General features: G+C 35.7%; 1 protein-coding gene across 1 annotated transcript; it reads left to right on the forward strand.

Moving 5' to 3' along the window:
• The first annotated feature begins 14,971 nt into the window (after positions 1 to 14,971).
• LOC104098101 (phospholipase A1-Igamma2, chloroplastic-like) lies at positions 14,972 to 18,825 on the forward strand. The gene is made up of 4 exons (XM_009604757.4): positions 14,972 to 15,676; positions 15,762 to 16,006; positions 16,321 to 16,812; positions 18,397 to 18,825. Exons 1-4 carry the CDS (start codon positions 15,089 to 15,091, stop codon positions 18,638 to 18,640), a joined length of 1,569 nt encoding a protein of 522 aa, XP_009603052.1. The 5' UTR covers positions 14,972 to 15,088; the 3' UTR covers positions 18,641 to 18,825.
• Positions 18,826 to 25,929: the final 7,104 nt, after the last annotated feature.

A 25,929-nucleotide genomic window follows, 5' to 3' on the forward strand; every position in this document is an offset into this window, starting at 1 on the left:
AAGGATCCCATCCTCATCTCTAAATCACAAGTAGAATACACATCACATCAATCGAAACTTTCCACTAACTCAATTCCGCAAAATAAAATCACAACAAGTAACAGACTTCCCACACTGGTAGAGAACCTAAATCACCAATCATAGCCAAACCACCCGGTAATCACATCAAAACCTACCATAATGAGTAACATAAGGTTCATTATAGTCTCATAGCTCTCAATAGTGAACAAACCAAAACGATAGACACGGTCTACCACTATAGAGTCTCTTAACAGAGGTAAACACATAAGCAAAGTACAAGAATAATGAAATACACCCATATATGAAGCAAGATAGGAGGACTCACTCTAATAAATAGGAACGAATCAAAATAAGACTGATGCTCAGCCATGACAAATTGAAACCATATTTATAACGACACCATCTGGTGCAACGGCCTCAGCCCTACCATGGAAAACATATCAACTGGCTGGGAATCCCCCTCTAAGGCACCCTCTACCCATATATAGTCCTTCTTAAGTGGATGTACAGGTGGAGTAGCAACTAGAATGGATCCCATAACTTGAGTTCTCTGATGAAATCCACCTCTCCCGAGTCTGGGGCAACCTCTTATGATGTGCCTAGTATCGCAGGCGTGGCTGCTAGTACTGAGTCTGTGCCGGATAAATGGAATAACCGCTATAGGAACCCCGTGTAGGTGGTGCACTAAAAGATGACTGCCCTATATGAGTACCCGTGGTCCCTGAGTAGCACCACACGTAGTCCGAAGTGTGGACTGGACATGCCGGCTACTTGAGCCTCCACCGTGATGGGTCATAGTTGAATAGTAGAATCCACTAAATTCTCCAGAACCTCGAGACCTCTTGTTCTCCTTATCCTCTCTCTCATCACCCTGAATACGCTCTAACCTCTTGGCAATCTCTACAGCCTGGTGAAATAAAGTATCAGTCTCCAACTCCTAAGCCATGTTAAATCTAAAACCATAAGTGAGCCCCTCGATAAATCTGTGGACTCGCTCTCTAACTGTAGAAACCAAGGTAGGTGTATATCGGGACAACTCGCTAAACCCGATGGCGTACTCTAACACTGCCATAGTGGCCTGACGCAGCTACTCAAACTCTATACGCAATGCATCCCTGAGGGTCTGGGGAACAAACTTCCTCAAACATATCTCTGAAAACTGAGTCCAAGTGAGTGGTGCTGCATCAGCTGGCCTACCCTTCTCATATGACTGTCACCACTGATACGCTGCTCTTGATAGCTGAAATGTAGTAAAAGCAACTCCGCTCACCTCCACAATACCCATGGTGCGGAGAATACGGTGACACTTCTCTAGAAAAACCTGTGTGTCCTCAGTCACCATGCCATTGTAAGTAGGAGGGTGATACTTCTTGAACCTCTCAAGTCTCTGTTGCTCCTCCTCAGATGCTTATGGCCTGACCTCAGGCTAAACCATGTTAACGGGTTGAACTAGCACCACACTCAGAGTATGGCCATCATAAGCCTGCTGCTCAGGAGTGCGGGTGGCGGGAGACTGAATTCCTCCCCCAATATGTGAAGTATCCGATGCTACTGGGATCAGTCTCACCTGAGAAAATGTAACCAAACATGCTCAGGAACTACACTAAAGTCTTCTGAAGTCAGGGGATAACAATAGGCGCCTCCGGTGCCTGTCCCCCAACCAAAGCTACTGGCGGCACATCAACTGTTGCTCTAGCAGGTGAACTAGCCACGACATGTGCCCCTCCTCGGCCTCTACCTCTACCTCGACCTCTCGCGGCTCTAGCAAGGGGTGCGGGTGTCTAATCAGCTGATCCGGTAGTGTGTGTCCTCACCATCTATGAGAGAATAAAGATACAAAGACTCAAACTTCTAAATTAACAAATCTGCACGACAAGAATGAAAGAAGTGAATTTTTTCTCATAGTTCCCTAGCCTCTCGAAGATAAATACAGACGTCTCCGTACCGATCTACAAGACTACTAAACTTGCTAATGACTCGTAGAACCTATGAGCCTAGAGCTCTGATACCAACTTATCACGACCCAAAATCTCGCCTTAGGCGTCGTGATGGCACCTAGTCTCTAAGACTAGGTAAGCCAATTTCTTACAACAATTAAGTTAGTTTAACAGTGATATTTTAAAACAGAGTTTAATATAAATACCGAAATAAAAGTGAAACAAGTCTACGTGGAAAAATCACAACAACCTCCCAAGATTAGGTAATAGAGAGTAATGAACTCTAGCTGAATACATAGAAATATCTTCAAACAAAATACAATATTGTTCGAATACCAAATTAATAGTACAATTAAAAGGAAAAAGACTCTAAGGGACTGCGACAACCAAGTAGCTCTACCTTGAATCCTCGCGATCAAAAAGCTAACTATGCCTGAGTCTGTTATCTCCAATACCTGAATCTCCACAAAAATATGCAGAAGTGTAGTATGAGTACACCACAGTCGGTACCCAGTAAGTATCAAGACTAACCTCGGTGGAGTAGTGATGAGGTACAAGTCATGACACCTATTAGTCATAATAACATGTGCAGTAAATAAGTATAAAGCAAATAAAAAGCAATAAGCAGTAAATGACAACAAGGAATAAGCATGTGATATAACCGTAAAGTAACTGGAACACCGTTAAGTACCAGTGAAACCAATAAAATAAAAACAATGACAAGTGAATACTCAAACCATTCTAACATAAGTTTCATGATCATGCCCAACTATGCCTTATAAAAAGGACTAAGCGGTTGTTGCAAATATAATCCGGTTTACAAGTCCGGAGTCGAATCCCGCAGAGAACTAAGGCTTAGCTATAATTGTTCAATATTGCTAAGAAATACTAGTCCAAATAATTCCTACTTATAAAGATTATAATGTTTATTTCTAACTAATTAGCTAATAACTATTATAAAGCAATAAAATTATCAACTAACAAGGATGAAATTTGAGATAAGACTAAGGAGGTCTAGAGTTATGATTTCCCTAATTGTCAGAATCCTTCCCACTACGCCTTCTATAATTTCGCCTAAGTATTCTCTACCGATCGTGAGTACTTTGGGTGTCGTAGCTCTCTCTCTAGCAACTACGATAATTTACTAGACGTATTATCTCAAACTACGCTAGCTGGCACTAATTCACTACTCATTACGATCGCACTGAGGTTTCGTGATCTCTAATCCCACCTTTAAACCCTCTGTATTGATCTCCCACATACGTTAGGATTGATGTTATTTAACAACTACCTAAATGCGTACTCTCTCCCGAGCAATACACACACTAAATAGGCACAGTTGATTGAATGGTCATTCAATGAACAACAATAAACACGTAGTTGAAAAAGTAAAGGAATCCAATGACCTAATTATATAAAACATAACAAGAATTTATCCTACAAAAGGTTATATCAAAATTCTAGATAACAAATTAGCTATTCATAATTGTATGCAAAACTAAAATAATAGAATTCATAACCAATAATGAAAACAGGAAGAAGGAAGTGAAAAACTCATAGAAGAATTCGTCGTCTTTCTCCTAGCATGTTCTTGCCTCCTTAGGCCGAATCCCCTCTCAAAAACATCCTCCTTGGTGGAGTCTTCCCCTAAAAAAGGGCTCTCCCTCGTTCAGACATGTTTAGGGAGTATTTATAGGCTAGGTTTGAAGTCCTTGAGTCCAAATCCGGGTCGGAGTCTTTTAACACGCAACTTTTAATTACCTGGCTATAGACCTCATGAAGCCTGGTCTGTAGCGCGGCCAAGCTGGATATAGACCTCGCGAAGCCTAGTCTATACCACGGTCAACCTAGCTATATACCTCGCGAAGCCTGGTCTATAGCGCGGTCAACCTGGCTATATACCTCGCGAAGCCTAGTCTATAGCACGGTCAACCTCGCTATAGACCTCGCGAAGCCTGATCTATAGCGCGGTCAACCTGGCTATAGACCTCGCGAAGCCTGGTCTGTAGCACAGTTTAGGTACTTGTCATTCTTGTGCTCTTTTCTTGCATTTTCATCCTCTTTTTGTGCAACCTTCACTCGTCTTTGTCTTCTGATGCTCCTACACATAAATCAACATAATTTAGCTCAAAGGTCGCACAATTAACCACTAAACTAACAACATGTAAGGCGAGTATTGTACTAAAAGTATAGCATTTTGGCCTAACATCATTTCACAACGGAATTACTCTGAGATACCTCATCTCATAAACATAACTCATGAGTCTCCAACCACAAATCATATGCTCACGGCACCTTGTGCCCACATTATTAATCACAACCGCACGTACAAATCGCGTGTCAATATCTCAATCCACCCGACATGATCACGGGCTCACAATCAATCCGCCCGGCGTGGTCACATGCTCAATACCAAAATCCGCCGGGCATGATCATAGGCTCAACATTGCAATGGAAGCAGATAATACAGGAATACATAGGCATGATCAATGAATGTCAATTTTCATACTCCTGAACTGGTATAAGTGGCATGCTACGGTGTGTGCTTGTGCGAGTGTACTATCACAGTCCAAGTCAATAAGTAATATCAAAGACATCGAGTAGCTCATTGAAAGCAACACAACAAGTCACGTAAGGTGCATGACAAACACAAGGAAAATTACACCATCACACGAATATCATAAACATAATGCCCCCATGCCATCACATATCATCCCTAACATAGCCACTCTTCTCTCTTTGTATTGATAACATTATAACAGCTACCCTTATCGCTCTGCCCAGATATTTAACATAATAGCCACCCGTATCACTCCACACAATCATTAACAGTGTGGTGCCACCCTTATGCTCCGCATAACAACAATCAATCCATACCACAAATTCACATGTGCTAACATCACAACAACACTACATATCAACTCATACCACAAGTGCCCATAAGCCACAACTCTTAACAACAACAATACCAATATCACCATAACACATAGCCCACGACTCAAACTTGATATGTATAACATCAATAGTAACAAAATGAATGGGGATAGTAACTCAACAATGAAAAATTCCCCATTAACAACAACTTCAACTAAAACAGGTTAATGACTTTCAATAACTTCAACTTCAATTAATTGCTTAAGAGTAAACTCAATAATGAAGGTATTCCATGAAATGACAAACTTTGAATTCTAGTATATGATATAAGCTAACAATGAAAGAGATGGCATGAACTAGCAACTACATCTAAATGCATGAGAATAACCCGACAATGAAAGGATATCATGTAGCAACAATTTCATTTAGGAATAACTCAACAATAAATGAGGTCACATTACAAATAAAGAGGTAACAACTTCAAATAAAGCACATAAGAGTAAACTTTATATGTAAGAGATCGGTCATGTGCTAACAACTTCAAATAAAGCATGTGAGAGTAAACTTGACAAATAAAAGATATAACATGTGCTAATAACTTCGAATAATTACATGAAATAAGCCTAAGAGTCTAAACCGGTCAATTTTTACATATAAGCTCGAGTATGCACTCATCACATTGCGTACACGTCTTTCACATAATTCAAATTATACAATCAACCTAAATTATTAGTGGGTAGTTCTCCCCCCCCTCCCCACACACAAAGTTAGATAAAATACTTACCTCAAAGAAACTATGTCAATACTCCAAAATGACCTTCTCGTGTGAAACAACCTCCGACGGCTCGAATCTAGCCAAAATAACATAACATCATAAATAAAAGTCATAGCAAATAATTACGGATAATAAAGTTTCGATCTTTAATGAAAATCAAAAAGTCAATCCAAAGAGTCAACCTAGGCCCGCAACTCGGAGCCCGACAAAACTCATAAAATCCGAATATCCATTCTAATACGAATCTAACCATACCAAAATTATCCAATTCCGACATCAAATCGATCATCAAATCAATATTTTTGTGTTTTAGAAAGTTTTTACAACCCCCCCTCCCCCCCCAATTTTTCCAATTCAAATCACTAATTAAATGATAAAAATAAAGATGGAATCGTGAAATATAATAGAATCCGAGTCAAGAGTACTTACCCCAATCCAAATAGTGAAAATCCTTCCAAAATCGCCCAAATCCGAGCTCTCTAATTCAAAAAAGTGATAAAATGACAATCTCTCGAAATAGAGTACTATATAGTCTACCGAGGTCTTCCTCTTCATGATCGTGGAAGATGCCTCGCGATCGCGAAGCACAAGGTCATAAGCTGCCAAATAACCCTACGTGAACGCGATACGCAGACCGCGAACGCGACATATCAACTCAACTGAACTACGTGAACACGATGCTCTTCACGCGAACGCGATAGCCAATCCCCTGGTGCCCCTCTAGCTCTAACTCTACGCGATCGCTACATGAAGGACGCGAATGCGATGACCAATATTCCCCCAGGCTACACGAACACGATGAACAACTTGCGAACGCGGTGAGTAATTCCTCAGGGACACGAGGTACTCTTCGCGATCGCATTCTTCCTCACGAGAGCACATAGAACTGAAGAATAACAGAGAAGCCAACAACTCTAAAATATGAAGGAATGACTCGTAGCCCATCCGAATCACACCCGAGGCCCCCAGGACCCCATCCAATCAAACCAAAAAGTTCCATAACATAACAAGGACCTGCTCGAGGCCTCAAATCACATCAAACAATATCGAAACTACGAATTGCACCTCAATTAAAGCCTAATGAACTAATGAACTTTCAACTTCTACAACTCGCGCTGAATCATATCAAATCAACACGGAATGACCTCAAAGTTTGCATGCAAGTCCCAAATGATACAATGGAGCTATATCAACTTTCAGAATCGAAATCCGAACCCGATATCAATAAAGTAAACTTCCGGTCAAAACCTCTCAACCTTTCAAACCTTAAACTTTTCAACTTTCCCTAAAATGCATCAAATCAACTTACGGATCTCCAAATTCAAATCCGGACATACGCCTAAGTGCAAAATTATCATACAAAGTTATTGGAATCATCAAAACATCATTCCACAGTCGTTTACACAAAAATCAAACTCTGGTCAACTCTTACCACATAAGCTTCTAAAACAAAAATTTTTCTTCCAGATCAATCTTGAATCGTCCGAAAACCGAAACTGGCCATGTACGCAAGTCCTAATATATAATATGAAGCTTCTTAAGACCTTAAAGCACCAAACAGAATACTAAAGTTCAAAACGACTGGTCGGATCATTATAACTTCTACAACCATTTCTTATCTCGAACAACCGGATTATAAAGAATTAATCCTATAAAATATGTTTCTCTTAAATAAATAAATTTTGGAAATCAAATCAAGTACCTTATCAATTTTATTACTTCTCTCAAATATAATAGAGTCAATAATAAAGGATAGACCATCAATTATACACAACAAATATTAAAACAAGAAACTAAAGTCTAAATTAATTTATCATCAAGTTCTCATAAAAAAATTATTCCAAAAAGGATTTCGTGTTATAAAGCATAGAAAAAGAAGAAAAAAAATATTACAATCAAGTTGTAGAATAAAATCCCGCTCTCAATTGTTCCTTCGTTCAAAACTTCAATCTAAAGTGTTAAAAACCTTTTGGTGCAGTTGTAAAACTCTAGATAACATGATTAGGACGAGCTCAAGCCTTATATAGATCAAGGGGTAAGTAAAGGCAATTCCAAAATTGACCATGAAAAAAGAATTTTGTCAGCACAGTGCGTTGCAACGCACCTGAAGCCCCCGATGCTAGGGTTGTCCATCGGTCGTATCAGATCGAATTTAGCACATTTCAGATTGTTAATTCGAATTTTGGATTTTATAAAATTCAATCCGTATCGAATCCGAATTAAATTGAATTGGATCGGGTAAATATTTCAGATTTTCGGATCGGATTGTTCACCTTCTTAAGGCTACTAATAATCTAATCGGCTACTATATTTTTTAAGGCTACTGCTATTCACCATTCTATTAAATGGAAAGGCAACAAATATCTTTCATAGCAATAGACAACAAAAGTTTCGTAGCAAAATAAAATAAACTGAAATTTCAAAAAAAATGTCTAATAAGGGAAATGCGTCGTTATTCGTCGATAGGAAGGAGAGAATGCGAAACACAGAGGTAAGACTTAAGAGAAGCGGACAGAGCAATCTGAAGAGAGGTTACAGAGAGAGACTTCGATATAAACTAAGAAAATAAGAGTCTGAAGAGATGCGGATGAAATGAGAAGACTTAACCCTAAAATGTAATTCTAATATTTATACATGTCCATATAATTCAGATTTAGGATCGTATTGGATTAAAATTATACAAATCCAAATCCAATTCGAATATCCGAACTTTTAAAAACCAGACCCATATCTAATTCGAAAAAACAAAATTCCAAAATATGAATAGAGTGGATTGGTTTGGATTCTTGGATATCCGATCCAAATGCACATCCCTACCCGACGCGCTGGTGGGCGCGTGGACTTGGTAGTTTCCGGTAACAAAATCATAACTTTGTTTAAGAATGTCAAAACGACGAGACGTTTAAACCACTGAAAACTAAACTCAAAGTTTATTATTTTTCATGAATAATAATGATAAAAATCCTCGTAGATTGGGATATATTATCTGTTGAAGATGGATTATATGATTCTTGAGAGAAACTATTGCTCCAAACTCTAAATCCCAATATCTATCGCTTGAATCTTCATTATTTGTCGTTATTTGATCTCTAGAACATCATATTCAAAAACAGAAAGAATATATATATGTCCTTGAACCTCTTTATCTTTTTCTTCTAACATTTAAGCTCAAAACTTGTCGCACATCAACAAAATAAAAAGTGAGTTTTATAATAAAAACGTCACCAAAATTGCTCAAAAAATAACTAGTAAACACACAAAATGTAACTAAATTAAACCCTATATATGCACTCATTAACTAGAAGGTATTTAGAAACTCACAAAGGTCCATTTAGAAGTTAGGTAATAACTTTTATACACTAATAGTACCAAGAGTTTTTTTAACTTGTTCCCTAAAGCACAATAAACCATTACACCAAAACAAGCACTCTTTTGATTTTAAATGAGACCAAAATATAATACTTAACAATTGTAATCCCCTCCGAAAAAATAAGGTTCTGATTCTTACAGACAACTCTATCCTCCCCCTTTCCCCACTCATAACCTCCTCACAATCAAAAAAAGAAAAAATAAACTGGTTAACTATTGATTTTTCGACTCTGATAACAAAAGTTAGGAAAAAAAGCCCATGTCAAAATTTTCAAGTTCGCTTGGCAATTTTTTTTTCAATTGCCAGAATTTACTAGCACAAAATAGTTATAGTAATCGTCATGATTTTGCTACAAATCCTGACGAATCATCAAAACTTTCCAGCATTATGGCTGAAATTCTGGTGCTCATAATGATTTATGGTGCTTCAAAATTCTGGCGCTAAAAATTTATGATGTTCATCAGAATTTCTCGTACTTTAGAATTCTAGAGAGTGCTTCAAAATACCGCTGAGTGTGTTTTAAAATTGGGAATCTTACAGAAATGTCCCAAAAAAGTCCTAACTTACCAACCTCTAACCATTAATCATAGACTTGCTAAAACTAGCCAAGCACGTGTAAAAATTAAAAACCCAAAGAAATAAGGTTCTTTCTCTCCAAGAATTACACACAAAGATCTCCTTCCATATTTTAAGCATGATTAGCAACATTAGATGCAAGACATAAGGATAATTTCATAGATGAGGTAATAAAAAAGGTGATAAAATACAAAAAAATATATATACAAGATTCCAAAAATTTAAGCAAAAAGGAACTTTATTTCAATGGGTATGGTCGAGATTCATTTAAAACATATAGATGAGTCAATATATAAAATCTAAGGAAGATTGGAGGTGATTTGGACTGATTTGGTATCAAAATTCGTAGTTAAAATCGAGTTCAAAAAATTCTTCTACGACACATGTATCTCACAGCATGTATACATGGATATACATGTGATACACATTTGATACTAATAAGATACATATGTGATACACAAATGATACGCCTATTATTTTTTCATGTTCATCTTTTACTTCGAATTTTCAATTCAAACGACCTTAAAACTCCACCAAATCATCCCAAAACTGAGATTCAAGTTACTTAAGATGTATCCAATCTATTCTAATAATACCCACTCATAAATAAGAAAGCAAAAAATTGACCTTTTTTGCTTATAAATAGCTATTTGGTTAATATGAGTTATATTTTATGAATTGGCCAATTTTTATAATAAGCTATTTATAAATGGACATTGTTGGTATTTTTCCTTTAAAATTCCGGTGCGGGGCTATTTTTCAAAATCTTTCTGAATGGGGACAAAAATTTAACATGGACCCGTGGAAAGTCAATTTATGTTTATTGGATTCTCCACTAAGTAGGCCCTGTATAGAAGCGACCTCTTATGCATATTTCAGGCCCAGCTATTAAGAAAGCGTTGTAGTGGGTTCCTCGTTTTCTGTTAAAATTTTTCTATTGATCTTTTGAAGGGTTTTGTTTCTGATACAATTGAAGGAGATTCTGATAGCAAGAGTCTGCTATCTATATAAAAAATAACAAAGAACAATTGTAAAAAGATGTCTCACCTAAGAGTAAATAAGTCACGTTCTTCTCTGTGCATAATATCACTATGAGAGTATGCACTATGCACCAAATATTGAAATAGCCAGGCTATGTAGATGGAAGATGATATTTAGCTTAAAGTATATATATATATATATATATATATATATATATATATATATATATATATATATATATGTATATCGCTTCGCATTTTATTCATGTTTCGTAAATTTCGGATGCTTAATGTTATAAAATATGTTAATTCGTGCTATTTTAATATATAGGAGTCATCCAGAGGTAATGTGAGACGAAAGTGCACGAGTTGAAGCAAAAATGGAGCAAAACGAAAAATTGGGACAGTGTAGCGCCATATGTAGCGTAGGGCGTTACATGTGGCCCAGTTTCCAGAACCTAGCGCCCCACGTTACCCTGGGTGCTGGGTGACGGGAAAGTATCTTGCTTCGTCCGGGACAAGGTTATTTCGACCCAAGAAGCCCCCAACTCGTATAAAACTCTTCCCTTCCTTTAATCTCATAGTTTATTAGTTATAACATTTTGGGTGCTACATGAACGTTATAGGTTGAAGCTTGAATTGTTCTTATTATTTTATCATATTGGTTTATTTATTCAATCTTGTGCTTAATTATTTGATTGCTTGATCACCAATTGAATACTATCTACGAATCTAGCATTGAACTCGGGAGTGAGAATTTTAGATTGCATATAAGATTGAGTAGAGAAAGATCTTGAACTCGTGCATCGGGAACGGATTTGCCGTTAGGATAAGGATATACCTAATCGCCTTGCTTGGTTACTATACATGAATTATTAATGCGTTCTTGTTAATCCTAATTCCATAGGAATATAGTCATTAGGTTAACTTGAATAGGTGAGTAGTACTATTAACCCTGTCAATCAATAAACCAGATAAATTAATTAAACAATTTAAGTGAAAGACTCAACGGGATTGTTAGCCAACCCATAACTCTAAAATATTGTCTCTCATTAAATTCGTGTCTACTTTCGCCAACTTGTTTCCTTTAATCATAGTTTGTTACTCTAGATTAGTTTTAGTTAAATATTCATATTTTAGGATTCGCTTGAATAGATTAATTGTTTGGGTTAATTTAGTTGATAGTTAATCACAAGTCTCTGTGAGTATGATATTTGGACTTACAATCCTATATTATACTTGTCGACCGCGTATACTTCCGTGTGCGTTTGGGAGCAACACAAATCTTTTTTTTTTTCTAGTGATTTCTCTCGTACATATATGATAATACGAGTTTTCAACTAGTTAGAATGGAAAATATGAGTAATTCGCATGGTATTCAAGGAAATTTAACGAAGAATTGGAAACTTATGACATATTGCTTAACAAAGTGGCACAATTTTTTTTTTTGGTAAGAGGTGAAACTCGCGGCCGCTGCAAATTAAACTATATTGACAACATAATTGGCATCTTACTCATCAAATTTCTTTAAAAGCAAAATTTACGTGTAATACAGCAAAGATTATAATGAATCACGATCTACCCAGTGCTCTGTCGTTCTATTAGTTTTTCTCTTTGTTTACAGAAAATAAAGTTAAAGTTCTTTTCTCGATAAAATTAGAGTTCCAACCACTGCAAATCTGATTGTACCCTTATAGAATAGGGTTTTAATTGAAGAAGCTTGTGAAGGTCAATGAATTCTAGAGGCGGGTGTTTCATTTCTATTGTACATTATATGAAATACAACAAAAGATATTACATCATTTTCATGAGATAATTGAGTGTGTTAATTACTCGAGATAGGTACAAGAAAGTAGTTAAGATGTGATAAGTACTACATATAAGAATTATATTATGTCCCTTAATATGAACATGTGGAAATGACGGATTGTCACGTAAAAACGACAAATAATATGAGGATAATTCTTTTGTAAAATGTTGGCAACGCGTAAGCTAGCGAGTGGGCGCATAATAAACAATTAGATCTGCTGTGTAATTTTGTCACAATAAGAGTGAAACTCAACATCATTAATGTTAAACAAATCATGAAACACCGAGTTTATGAGATATGTAAGTAGCGATGAATGATGATCTTGTCATTTAACACATGAATTATGAAGAATCGATGTGGTCCCAGACTCCCAGTAGAAATATAGATAATAGGGGGTGTATAATCAGCCTTAACGATTTGTTTTTCACCCTATCCCACCCCCAACCTAAATAAAATATTATTAAGGTCAGATGGTTCAGATGGTTCGGACACGTGCGGATGAGAAGTCCAAACGCCCCAGTAAAAAGATATGAGCGGTTGACTTTGACAAGTATAAGAAGAGGTAGAGGGCGGCCCAAGAAGTATTGGGGAGAGGTGATCAGGCAGGACATGACAAGGCTTCAGATTTTCAAAAACATGACCCTTGATAGGAAAGTGTGAAGGTCTAGCATTAGGGTTGTAGGATAGGGGGTAGCGGAGCTCTTTGCTACTCCGCACCGGGTGAGATGCTAGTCTGACAGGGTTGTGTCCTAGAGTGCTAGTGGTTATTGTTGTGTCCACATTTCTCTTTCACTTTTCATAGTACCTGGCCTTTCTTACGTGCTACTGTTATTGTTTTTTATCTATTTTCTGGTACTTTTGATTCTGTTATTATTTTTATGCCTTATGCTGTTGGTACTGATATATTGTCTTTTTCGTCTGCTTGAGCCGAGGGTCTATCAGAAACAACCTCTCTACCTCTTGGGGTAGGGGTAAGGTCTGCGTACACTCTACCCTCCCCAAACCCCACTTTTAAAATTTTACTGGGTTGTTGTTGTTGTTGTTGTTGTTGTAATACTTTCTTTTCATATTATAGATAGTTTTTTTTTTGTATTTCAACAAATGAATATTTTTTTTTACATGATATAAAAAAGTATTTTTTTATTTCAACAAAAAAAGTCCTTTCTTTTCATTGAAAAAGTATTTTCCTTCATTTCAACAAAAAAATATTTTCTTTTCATAATGTAAAAAAAATATTTTTTTTATTTCAACAAAATGAGTATTTTCTTTTATTTTAATAAAATGAGTACTTTATTTTCATGTTGTAAAAATAGTACTTTCTTTTTCAACCAAAAAAAGAGTATTTTCTCTTTAGGTGTGGAGCACAAATTTTAACGTTATTTTTGTGTAAAAAAGTAAAGCAACACATTAGTTCCTTTGGGCTTGTGTTAATTTTTAGAAGAATAATTAAATTTTTTGAAGAAAATCGAGTCCTGAAAATGTTGGGTATTTGGGGGGGGGGGGGGGGGACATGGGGACTTGGGGGAAAGGGGTGAGGAGAGTAGCATAAAAATATATTTTCTGCTTTCTAACCAAATACTAGAAAATATTTTTCGCAAAAAGTTTTTCACTCACCAACCAAACAAGGAAAAATAAGTGATAAAACCACTCATTTTTCATAGAAAATATTTTCTTCATACCCAAGACTACTCTATTTTCTTTTTTCAGTTGCAACTTTTTTTTTATTTCCTCCGTCCAAGAGCTCCCCACCTTGTTCTTGGGATGACTCGAACTCACAATCTATTAGTTGGAAGTAGAGGGTGCTCACCACTAGAGTAACCGATTCTTGTGTGGTTGCAACTTGCAATGCAAGGAGAGACGTAAACAATATTAACAACCAGAACCATATGTCCATCCTTACCTTTTTGCTCAGTCATTAATGCTTTGGGTGGGCCTTTAAGCAAGGGCGAATTTGTTGCTACGAACAAAAATATTTGATTCTTACGTACATTAAATTTGATTAAGTCAAGTTCATAAGGAGTTCTAGTTACAAATTGGAACGGGATTGACTTGTTTTTTCTTTTATTTTTCAATTCTCGGTTTTGAATTCTTGTAATGAATTTGGAGGTGTTTTATTTTAATAGCTAAGTTTTATTTATTTTGCATACTTTTACAAGTGGGTATGTGATGCTACTATATTTATGTCGAGAATATATGAAATAAGTAAATGAGTATGAAAAGATTTTTAATATTGTGTTAAAGTATTTCTTAAATGACTATAGCTAAGTAATAAAGCTCAAGTAACAACATAGCACATATTATGTATTTTATTCATTTAATATTAACATCGGGTGACATGTCATATGTGAAAGGAAGTAGCTTAATTTCAACCAAAATTATATTTGGAGGTTCTCTTGAAATGTGGAAACCAAAATCAAATAATAGCTTCACACGCATCAAAGTTAATTAAAAAAAGAAAATCGAAGATCATTATTTGGAAGCTTCTTGAGACTTGAGAATTCATCGTAGGTCAACCTCCAAAGCTCTTATTCAAGATTATAAGGCCCATGTGAAACATGCTCACTTCATTTTTCAACACATCAACAAAATAATTTTTTTAATAACCCGGTGGACCTTATTATATCAACTTTCATTTTTTCTTGAATGATGAAACGTGAAGAATATCATTATATTACCCCTCAGCCTTATCATTGATCTCAACTATTCTGTTTCATCTTCCAAAGAAGAAAAAGCTTTAACATTTCAATGGCTTCTCTTACTAACTCAATTCTTACATTCCAAACAAGTACACGCCATCAGCACGAAGGTACAAGTTTTAGACCCGATTCATTGCCTTATTCTTCTTTTTTCCCTAGCCAAAAGTTTCCAAATATAGTCAAATTGTCAACAAGAACACCCTCCTTGTCTTCTAAAAGTAGTCGATCTCTCACATCTATCATCAATGAGCTCGAAAAGGAAAGGGACAATAATATGGTGGATGAATTAGAAGTTGGTGAAAATACTAGCACAACAACAATAAAAATTCAAGAACCAGAATTACTAGCAGATCGATGGCTAGAAATTTTTGGCAAAGATGATTGGGTAGGCATGCTTGATCCACTGGATCCACTTTTAAGAAATGAGTTAATTCGATATGGAGAAATGGCTCAAGCTTGCTACGATGCTTTCGATTTTGATCCATATTCTAAGTACTGTGGGAGCTGCAAATTTCCACGGCACAAGTTTTTTGACGGCCTAGACATGGTCAACTATGGCTACGATATCACACGTTATCTATATGCAACTTCAAATATTAACTTGCCAAATTTCTTCAAACAATCTCGTTGGCCTAAGGTATTGTTGGTGGTCGTCTCATTAAAAAATTTAAATTGTTAAGAAGTTATACTTATAATTAATTAATTATATTATGTCTAAATAGGTATGGAGCAAAAACGCGAATTGGATTGGTTATGTTGCTGTTTCAAATGACGAAACTTCAAAACGCTTAGGCCGCCGTGACATAACAATTGCATGGAGAGGGACTGTGACTCGTTTGGAGTGGATTGCTGATTTAATGGACTTTCTCCGTCCGATTTCTTCAGACAAAATACCTTGTCCTGATCCTAATGTCAAGGTCGAATCTGGGTTTCTTGATCTCTACACTGACAAAGACGAGAATTGCAGGTAACATCTAAAACTTAAATTTGATAGGTTAAACATTTAGTTTTTCAATAGTGAACCCATTATACTTTTAAACTTATCCATTCATAGCTATTTATTTGTTGAAATTTCACTGATTTTTTAACTATCTCTAGTTCCTTGTTGAAAACATTAATTTAGTTGAACCCATTACACTATTTAAATATAGGATTTAGAAATTTAATGTATTTGTTTAATTGAGCTCTAGTAATTTTTTTTACATGTATATCTAAACAAGTTCACTGTAAAAAAAAGTTGGTTTAGTTAAACTCATTGATTATATGCTACCTACTCTGTAGGTACTGCAAGTTCTCAGCAAGAGAACAGATACTAACCGAGGTGAAAAGATTAGTAGAAAAGTACCCAAATGAGGAAATGAGCATAACAGTCACTGGACACAGTTTAGGCAGTGCATTGGCAATATTGAGTGCGTATGATATTGTGGAAACGGGTTTAAATATAAGGGCAGATACTAGGACTGTGCCTATTGGTGTATTTTCCTTTGCAGGGCCAAGAGTGGGAAATGCAAGGTTTAAAGAAAGACTTGAAAAGTTGGGTGTGAAAGTTCTGAGAGTTGTGAATGTTCATGACATTGTTCCAAAGTCCCCTGGGTTAGTGTTTAATGAGCATTCTCCGTCTATGGTTATGAAGATTTGTGAAGGGTTGCCGTGGAGTTATTCGCACGTTGGAGTTGAGTTGGCATTAGATCACAAGAATTCACCTTTCTTGAAACCAACTAATGATCTTGTTTGTGCTCATAACTTGGAGGCTCATTTGCACTTGCTTGACGGGTTAGTCTTCTTCTTTTTGAAAGTTTTACTCTTTTAATGCACATAATTGACAATTCAAGAATTTGTGTCCAAGCGTCCAACAATGTAGTGTTAGATCTCTATAACAACATTCCTATATAACAGTCAATCACTATAAAAGTAAAAAATTTCGGAACCGATCTTTTATATTATGTTATAATATATGTCCTCTGTAGTAATACTTCACTGTAGCATCAAAACAATATCGGAACAAACACGGTTGTTATAGAGATATTTGGCGGTAAATGGAAAATATGGGTTACACCGATGATTATAAAAGACTTTAAATTAATCACACGAAGGTATAAAAAAAATTACACAATGAATTAGTTCATTGAAAGTTTAATTCTAGCTTCTAGGTATATAAGTACATGTTTTCTGATCGCATTAAAGTAATACGTTATTGTTTAATTTGAAATAAGAGGATGCATAAACCGTTGGAGCCATAGCTTAAGTTGAGTTAGCACCAAACAAGAAACGGAGTAAGTTTCTAATTTCTGAATCGTGCGAGCTAAATCTATGGAGCTCCAACTCTTTTTTCTTGCAAATTTTAATGCATTAGTACGAGCAAAAATGATTGAAAAGTCTGCTATTTGAAATGGTATACAATACAATCCATAATTCCAAGAGCTAATCAAAAGTTTTGGACAAATAAAAAATTCCAAAATTACCTACTCGATCCATTATTAACTAATCTGAGTTGCGGTGGACATACAAAAGCTTCAGTCAATAAAAAATAAGATCACGTCCGAAAGGAGTACTTTAAGCATAGCTAGAATGAGATTTCTGGTACGAATTATTAATGGAGATGAGATCATGTTAAAATCTTGTCCATAACAGAAAATATATATAATAGGGTATTTATCAATCAAACTTATATATAGTAAAGGTAGTTGTGAGGTAGACAGGTGGGAATTTGTAATTATTTACAGTTCAGCATATTGATTGAGATTTGAGAAGATGCATAGACGAAGACTTAAAAAAGGAAATTGATAAAAAAAAGGAAAGTGCTCGGGCACCATCACATATTTTTATTAATTAGGAAAGACGAGTCATTACTAATTCATAATTGTTTAATCGGCATAATTATCTTGTTTTGCCCTTCTTGACAGATCTTACTGATCACATGAATCCACACTGTGAGAAACTCTGATAATTTTTTTTTTTTTTTTTTTAAGAAAACAAAGTCCTCCCGCTCATAGTGATTAAATAGTTTAACTTCTATATAATACTTTAATTATTTTTCATATCACATATAAAATAGTAGGTAAATTTTTATAATAAAGGCTAATCGATAATCAGATAATTAACGGCGTATAATATTTTTATTATCGAGTTAAAATAACTTAAAATAACAAGAAACTGTTTATAGTAATCTTGAAAGAATGACATTAATAACAGTACTATAGCTCGTTAGATACATGGACAACATAAAATTATTTACTCTATAAGTGTACACAAGTAAAATAATTTGCTTAAAAACCCGGCTAAGTAAAATAGGTTAGTAGTACTGCTTATTATTAGGGGAGATTGACTGACTGTTGATTTGGATTTATGTGTGGACAGATATCATGGGAAAGGAAGAAGGTTCGTGCTAGCAAAGGGAAGGGATATAGCATTAGTAAACAAAGCATGCGATTTCTTGAAAGATCATTACTGTGTTCCACCAAATTGGAGACAGGATGAAAACAAAGGCATGATTAGAGACAAAGATGGCCGTTGGATTCAACCTGAACGTCCCAGAGTACTTGATGATCACCCTCCAGATATTCATCATCACCTTAAACATTTAGGCCTTTCATCTTCTTGATAATATAATGAAGGGAAAAATAAAACTTAGAAGAAGTACGTCACTAGATATATTGGATGTTGACAAAGGGCCAGGAAAATTTAGAAATATATGCAAAATATACAATGTGAATATGTGATGTACCATCGTTTTTTTGTATTTGTATTTAGAAATTCACTAAATATATATAAATAAATTATCCGAAACACAGTAATTAAGCTGTCTTTTTTAGATTTTAGAACTCATAAACTTAAAAAATGAATCTGCCTCTAGTCATGAGCTACCCGCACAGACGGTACTTTATGCTTTCGATCAATCAGAAACTGTAAATCTGTTGAGAAGCTTCAGCTATGGCAGAACCGAACATTCTAGAAGATACGAAATGAAAGAGAGAAAGAGAGAGAATGAGGAGAAGTTGCTTCCGTTATTAGCTTCAAAGAAGAAAATGAATAGTGGTAATACAACTGATAGTAGACTACTCTATTTATATTGTACATCCGACTAACTCTAGGTACTTATAACTAATTACTCTTTAATTAATAAATAGCTGGGTCCCACTATCCTCAACACTCCCCCTCAAGCTGAGGGATGAAATACATCTTTCATTCCCAGCTTACTTAGTAAGTATTCATGTTGTGGTTTGCAAAGACTCTTAGTTAGCAGATCTGCCAGCTGCTTTGTTGTCCTGATGTGTTGTGTTTGGATCAAGCCTTGTACAATCTTTTCTCTCACAAAGTGGTAATCAATATCCACGTGTTTGGTTCTATCATGGAAAATAGGATGAGCTGCAATCTGTATAACAGATTTACTATCATAATGAAGTTGTATATGCTGCACTAATTCAGTTCCCAGCCCCTTGAAGAGTTAGCCACACCATCTCTACTATAGTAGCAGCCATGCTTCGAAATTCAGCTTCAGCAGAACTTCTGGATATAGTTCCCCGTTTTTTAGACTTCCATGATATTAGTGCTTTACCAAATTCACTGCATAGCCTGTTACTAACCTCCTGGTCTCCACACATGCTCCCCAATCAGAGTTACAATATGCAGACAAATGCTTGCAGGCATAAACGATCCAAGTCCATGAGCAATTTTAATATATCTTACTACTATGAAAGCATCCTCTATGTGAGACATCTTAGGTGCATGCATATACTGAATGAGTACTTGAACAACAAAGGCAATGTCAGGCCTTTTCATGTTCAAGTACAACAATCTGCCAACTAGACTTTGATAGCCTCTTTTGTCTTTAAGATCCTTATCTACTGTAGTACTATCATTTGGTACTTGATTATCAAATTCAATGGATATGAGCTTATGGTTGAACTCTAAAGGTATAGCTGCTGGCTTTCCACCTGCTAGACCTAGCTCAGACACTGGTTCTAGGGCATATTTTCTTTAACACATATCTATGCCTTCCTCAGATCTGGAGAACTCACTGCCTAGGAAGTATTTGAGTTCCCCAAGATCTTTCATCTTGAACCTCTCTTGCAGATATTTCCTGACTTATTTGATCAAGGCTAGACTACTTCCAGTTACTAGGAGGTCATCCACATACACTAGAATGAATACTAGCTCTAAGTCTACCTTCTGTGTGAAGAGAGAATAATCATAGTGACTTTGAACAAATCCGATATCCACCAAAGCTTTAGTCAATTTTAGATTCCATTGCCTAGGAGCATGTTTCAATCCATACAATGATTTATGTAGCTTGCACACATGCTGACACTCACTCTGGCTTGAAAATCCATCAGGAACATGCATGTACACTTCTTCTAGTAAGTCTCCCTGAAGAAAAGTATTGTGAACATCCATCTAAAACACATACCAACAAGAAGCAGTAGCCAAGGCAACCACAACTCTCACAATGGCCATTTTGGCCACTGGAGAGAAGGTTTATGTATAATCCAGGCCTTCCTGTTGGCTGTAATTTTTAGCCACCAATATGACCTTGTATCTTTCTACTTCACGAGAGGACTTGTACATTACCTTGAACACCCACTTGCAACCTATAAGGACCTTCCCAGGAGGAAGAAGAACAATGGACCATGTGTTGTTCTCTTCAAGAGTAGTGATCTCAGCTTGCATAACCTCAACCCACTTAGGATCCTTGCTGGCTTCTGAGGAGGACCTGGGTTCCAGAATGGCTAAGAATGCAGTAGTAGAAGATCTATAGGCAGGGGTCAAGTAATCATATGTCACATAATTGGACATAGGATAAGGACAAGCTAACTTATTTGGTGGCACAACATAGTCTTCTAACTGCACAGTTAGTTTGGTGAGTCTAGAAGACCTTCTGAGTACTGTAGAAGGAGCAAATGGCTCATAGAATGATACATGAGGAGAAGCAGGTAATGACAACTGAGACTGGCCATGAGTGAGAGGAATTGAAGCAGTAGGAGAGGGAGTACCAACATTGTCAGTATTGTTTAGACTTGGAGGTACAACAGGTAAGGAAGAAGCACTAAGAGAGACAACTGGATGAGCAAGTTGTTCTACAAATTCTAGGATAGGAAATAGGGGAGATATGCCAGAGGATATATGCTTGAATGGGAACACCTCCTCCTTGAACACAGTATCTCTGCTGACAAAGAATCCTTTGGAACATAAGTCATAGAGGACACAACCCTTCTAAGATGATGAATATCCCATGTGAACAACTAGGATTGCTCTGGGACAAAACTTATCTCCTTTCTTCACATTAGTGGCATAACAAAGACTTCCAAATACCCTAAGATGTTGCAGAGATGGAATTCTTTGGAAGAGCTTCTCAAAAGGAGATTTGCCTTGCAGTAGAACAATAGGCAACCTGTTCAGAAGATATGTTGCAATAGATACACACACCCCCCAGAACCTTATAGGCAAAAAAGCTTGAAATCTGAGTGCCCTAACCATGTCTAGGATAGATCTATGTTTCCTTTCGACAATCCCATTCTGTTGAGGGGTATATGTACAAGAGCTCTGATGTAGGATGCCTTGATTTTTCAATAAGGTCTTCACTTGTTCATTAAAATTTTTTGTTCCATTGTTTGTTCTTAAGCATTTGAATCTACTGTCAAACTGTGTGGTGGAAGTCATTGCTACAAAGTTTTTCAATACTTCAATAGTATCTGATTTAGAATGCAACAGTAATGACTAGGTATATCTAGAATAGTAATATACCAAGGTTAAAAATATCTCTTGCTATCATGCGTATGCACTCTATAAGATCACCACACATCACCATGCATAATGTCAAATATAGATTTAGAACAAGAAGAGCTAACATGGAAAGATAGTCTTGATTGCTTGGCTATAGAACACACAGTACAATGATGTTGTTTTAACTGCACACTGTACAAATTATTCATAGACCTCAAGACCTTTAAAGGAGCATGACCTAATCTTTGATGCCACAAGGAGGATATAGCACAAAGCTTATTGCCTGCTAGATTATTACATTTATTGATATCACCTGAGATGGTATTTACAGTTGAAGTAGAATGAGACATCGGTCGAAAAGGAACTTGTTGACTGAATGCTTTTCTGTCATCTGCCTTGAGGATGTACAAGCCAAGCTCCTCCTTACCAATCCCCAATACATATCTTCCTACTTGGGAGTTCCTGAAAGACACAGAAGTCAGGGTAAAATATTGCCAGACGTCTCAATTCCTTTGTGAATTTGGACACTGAGAGAAAATTATATCTTAATTATGAAATGTAAAGAATGTTTTGAACTTTCTTATCCTTGAAAAAGGAACATATACCAGTGTGAGTAATAGACATTTATTCTCCAATTGGTAAATGAACTTTACTCCTAAAATTTTGTGGTATCTCTCCATACTTCTCTAGAAAATTCAAACTATGAACCATATGGTTTGTAGCACCCATGTCTATTATCTAGTATTCACCAAACTTGTCATAAATTCATGTACAATACCTGTTGACCCTACAGTCACTGCATTGGCTACAGGTTCAGCTTCCTTGTCCTTGTTCAGCAGATGCAGAATTTGTTGATACTGCTCTTGAGTAAAAAAGTGTGCTGGAGTAGTTGATACCTGATGTCCACCAGAGGAGGAGTATCACTATCCTTGTGACTCTGCAGCTTGAATACCAGAACTGTTCAAACTATTAGCTTGAGCATTTGGATCTCCTCCTTTCCTCTTGTTCTTAAAGTCAGAAGGATAACCATGTAGCTTGAAATATTTTTCTCTAGAATGACCCTTATATTTGCATTAATCACACCAAACTTCAGCCTTACCAAATGAGTTTCTAGGTTTATAACCTCCATGAGAACTAATATTAGGCTGTCCTCCACCATTGTAATCACCAGTGTACTCCTTATTGCTCATCATAGCAGCTTCATTACTTTCAACATATATACCTTTTCCACCAATTCTCTAACTTTTTACATTGACTATCATAGCATAAGCTTGGTTCAGATTATGCAAGGGTCGAGTCATGAGAACCCGATTCTTTACATTCCCATAAGATTCATTCAGACTTGTGAGGAACTGATATAGTTTCTGTACGTAATAGTGTTCTATATGTTTCCTTGATTCAGCACAACCACAAGTAGATGGTGGAGATAATGTCTCATATTCATCCCAAAGTTCTCTCAGTCTAGAGTAATACATAGACACTGAGGATATGCCTTGAGTCAATGTGGTAATTTCCTTGTGCAAATAACATACTCTAGTTGCATTATTTTTGTCAATTCTCTCTTTAAGATCATCCCACACTGTGTGTGCATCAGAGGCATAGATCACATAACTAATTAAACTTGGTGAGATTGTGTTCATTATTCAAGTGAGGACAATAACATTACACCTATCCCACAATTCATATAAACTAGGATTATATATGTTTTTTCGACAAGTGCCTAAGACAAAACCTAGTTTATTTTTACCATGCAATACAATTTTCATAGATCTACTCCAAATAGAATAGTTTTCTGAACCTTGAAGTTGAATAGAGATGAGCACATAACATTGAGTATCAGAATATGGATGTAAAGAGGGTGATTGTGGTCAACCAACTCAGTAGTAGAAGTAGACATTGAAGCAACGAATAGAGAATCAATAACCTCTTCATTAATCAACATTTCCCCAGTAAAAATTACTTCAAAAACTTCACAAATTGATTAGTCTCACACGAAATTACACACGATCTGCCCGTGGTTCAACCAGATAATCGAAATTCCCAAACCCTAGGTTGAGCGAGAAGACTTCTGTGTTGAAAATCATCTCGATCAATCGATATAAATGAGGAACTCTGATAAAATTGAATTACTCAAGTTCTATCACAACATAGTTTAAGAAAATCGAGCGTCGAGTTCTGATACCACGTTGAAAAGTTTCAGCTATGGCAGAACTGAACATTCTAGAAGATACGAAATAAGGAGAGAGAGAGAGAGAGAGAGAGAGAGAGAGAGAGAGAGAGAGAGAGAGAGAGAGAGAGAGAGCATGTTGGGTTCAAACGAAGAGGTGCAACTCTTCTAGATGATTGTTCGTGTAAAACGGCTACTACGTAAATATTAATATTTAACAAATGAATTTCCAAAATATTAATCGATCAAATCATGAAGCCGAAGCCGAGCGAGTGAGCGACGACGATTGCGCGAGGCTTGCCTTCTTCTCAACTCTTTAAGAGCTAGAAAAAGTGTAATTATATATATATATATATATATACTTGTCTTCTTCTCAACTCTTTAAGAGCTAGAAAAAGTGTAATTATATATATATATATATATATATATATATACTTGTCTTCTTCTCAACTCTTTAAGAGCTAGAAAAAGTGTAATTATATATATATATATATATATATATATATATATTTGTCTTCTTCTCAATTCTTTAAGAGCTAGAAAAAGTATAATTATATATATATATACACACACACACACACACATACACACACTCAACAAATAAGCTTTCTTCCTCCAATACGGGACAATGTTCCTTTGTAAAAGATCTAAAATCAAAATTTTATTTTTCCTTTCATTTCCCATTCACCTCAATTTTGAACCAAAAAAAACCCGACACAAATGTCTCTATTCAACGTTAAAAAAGAAGGGAAAAAAGTATTCATTAAGATGTTCTTGGCTTTTAATACGTTCAAAATATAAAAGAGGCAAAACATTTCATTTCCCAAAAAAAAAAAGATATAGTCAAAGATGAGTAATCGTAACTTTTCTAGTTTTTACTTAATTAGCGATTCTTTACAACATAAGTAACTATTACCAAACAAAACTTGGCATATCTTATAGCACATCAGTGTTTAAAAGGGTAGGGGCATAAACCGGGGTGTTTTAATTATTTAATACGGGGCAAGGCGAAAGCTCTGAGGCAAGGGGCGTAAGCCCCATGGATCTTTCAAAATTTTAATTTATAAATTAACAAAATAAAATAATAACACAAAAAGTATAAAAAAATACATTAAAATTAATATATCAAGGATTAAAGAAACTCATAGAAAATAAAGTATCTAGCATGTTTTTACAAATATAAATAATATAATAGTGTTAAAGTTATGAGATACAAATCAACCGCACTTAACTTTTAAATAATTAAAAATTATAATTTCTTAAAAACTATTATCAAACTACACATTTTACCTTCCTAAAAATAAAATAATTAATAAATTTCATCAATACTGTAATTTAAAATATTATTCCTTCACGGTTAAATATAAAATTACTTTCAAATTTGAGAGACATAAAACTAAAATATGAATGAAGGTCAATAGCAAGTGAAGATACAAATTTTAGCTATCTATTTTTCAAAAAAAAAATGTTCAAATGAAATTCAACCTCACGATGTTCAATTTAATAATATATGGAATAATATTATAGTTCGTTATTTGAGTTACTCTCAATTTTTATATTTCTACAGATGAATAGAACTTTTATCATTCATTTATTGTAGAATTATGAGGGCTAACAAAACTAATTAGGGAATTCAACACATAATTTGTGTAAAAAATATGGGCGACCCCCGAGCATTGAGCGTTAAGTGTATTCAAGTCGTACAGTCAGGCGCTTTGGGCGTAATCTTATGGAACTAAGCCCCACACGTGAGTCTCATGGCGTTTTGATGGTGCCCGACCCATGAACGAATCTCAAAAAAGCCTTTTAAAACATAATAGCACATAATATGAAAATTACAAAACTTGAATCGAAGTATTCAAACATCTGAAAGGAGTTAAAGCCTATCTAGAATCAGAATCGGATACGAGATTGAGATGAGATCATCTTAATAAGCTTGTATTGTAAATAACAGAATATAGTTGGGCATTTATCATAGTTAAGTTAGTTATGAGTAATGATGT

The sequence above is a fragment of the Nicotiana tomentosiformis genome, chromosome 1, assembly GCF_000390325.3.
Source record: "Nicotiana tomentosiformis chromosome 1, ASM39032v3, whole genome shotgun sequence".
Lineage (NCBI taxonomy): Eukaryota > Viridiplantae > Streptophyta > Magnoliopsida > Solanales > Solanaceae > Nicotiana > Nicotiana tomentosiformis.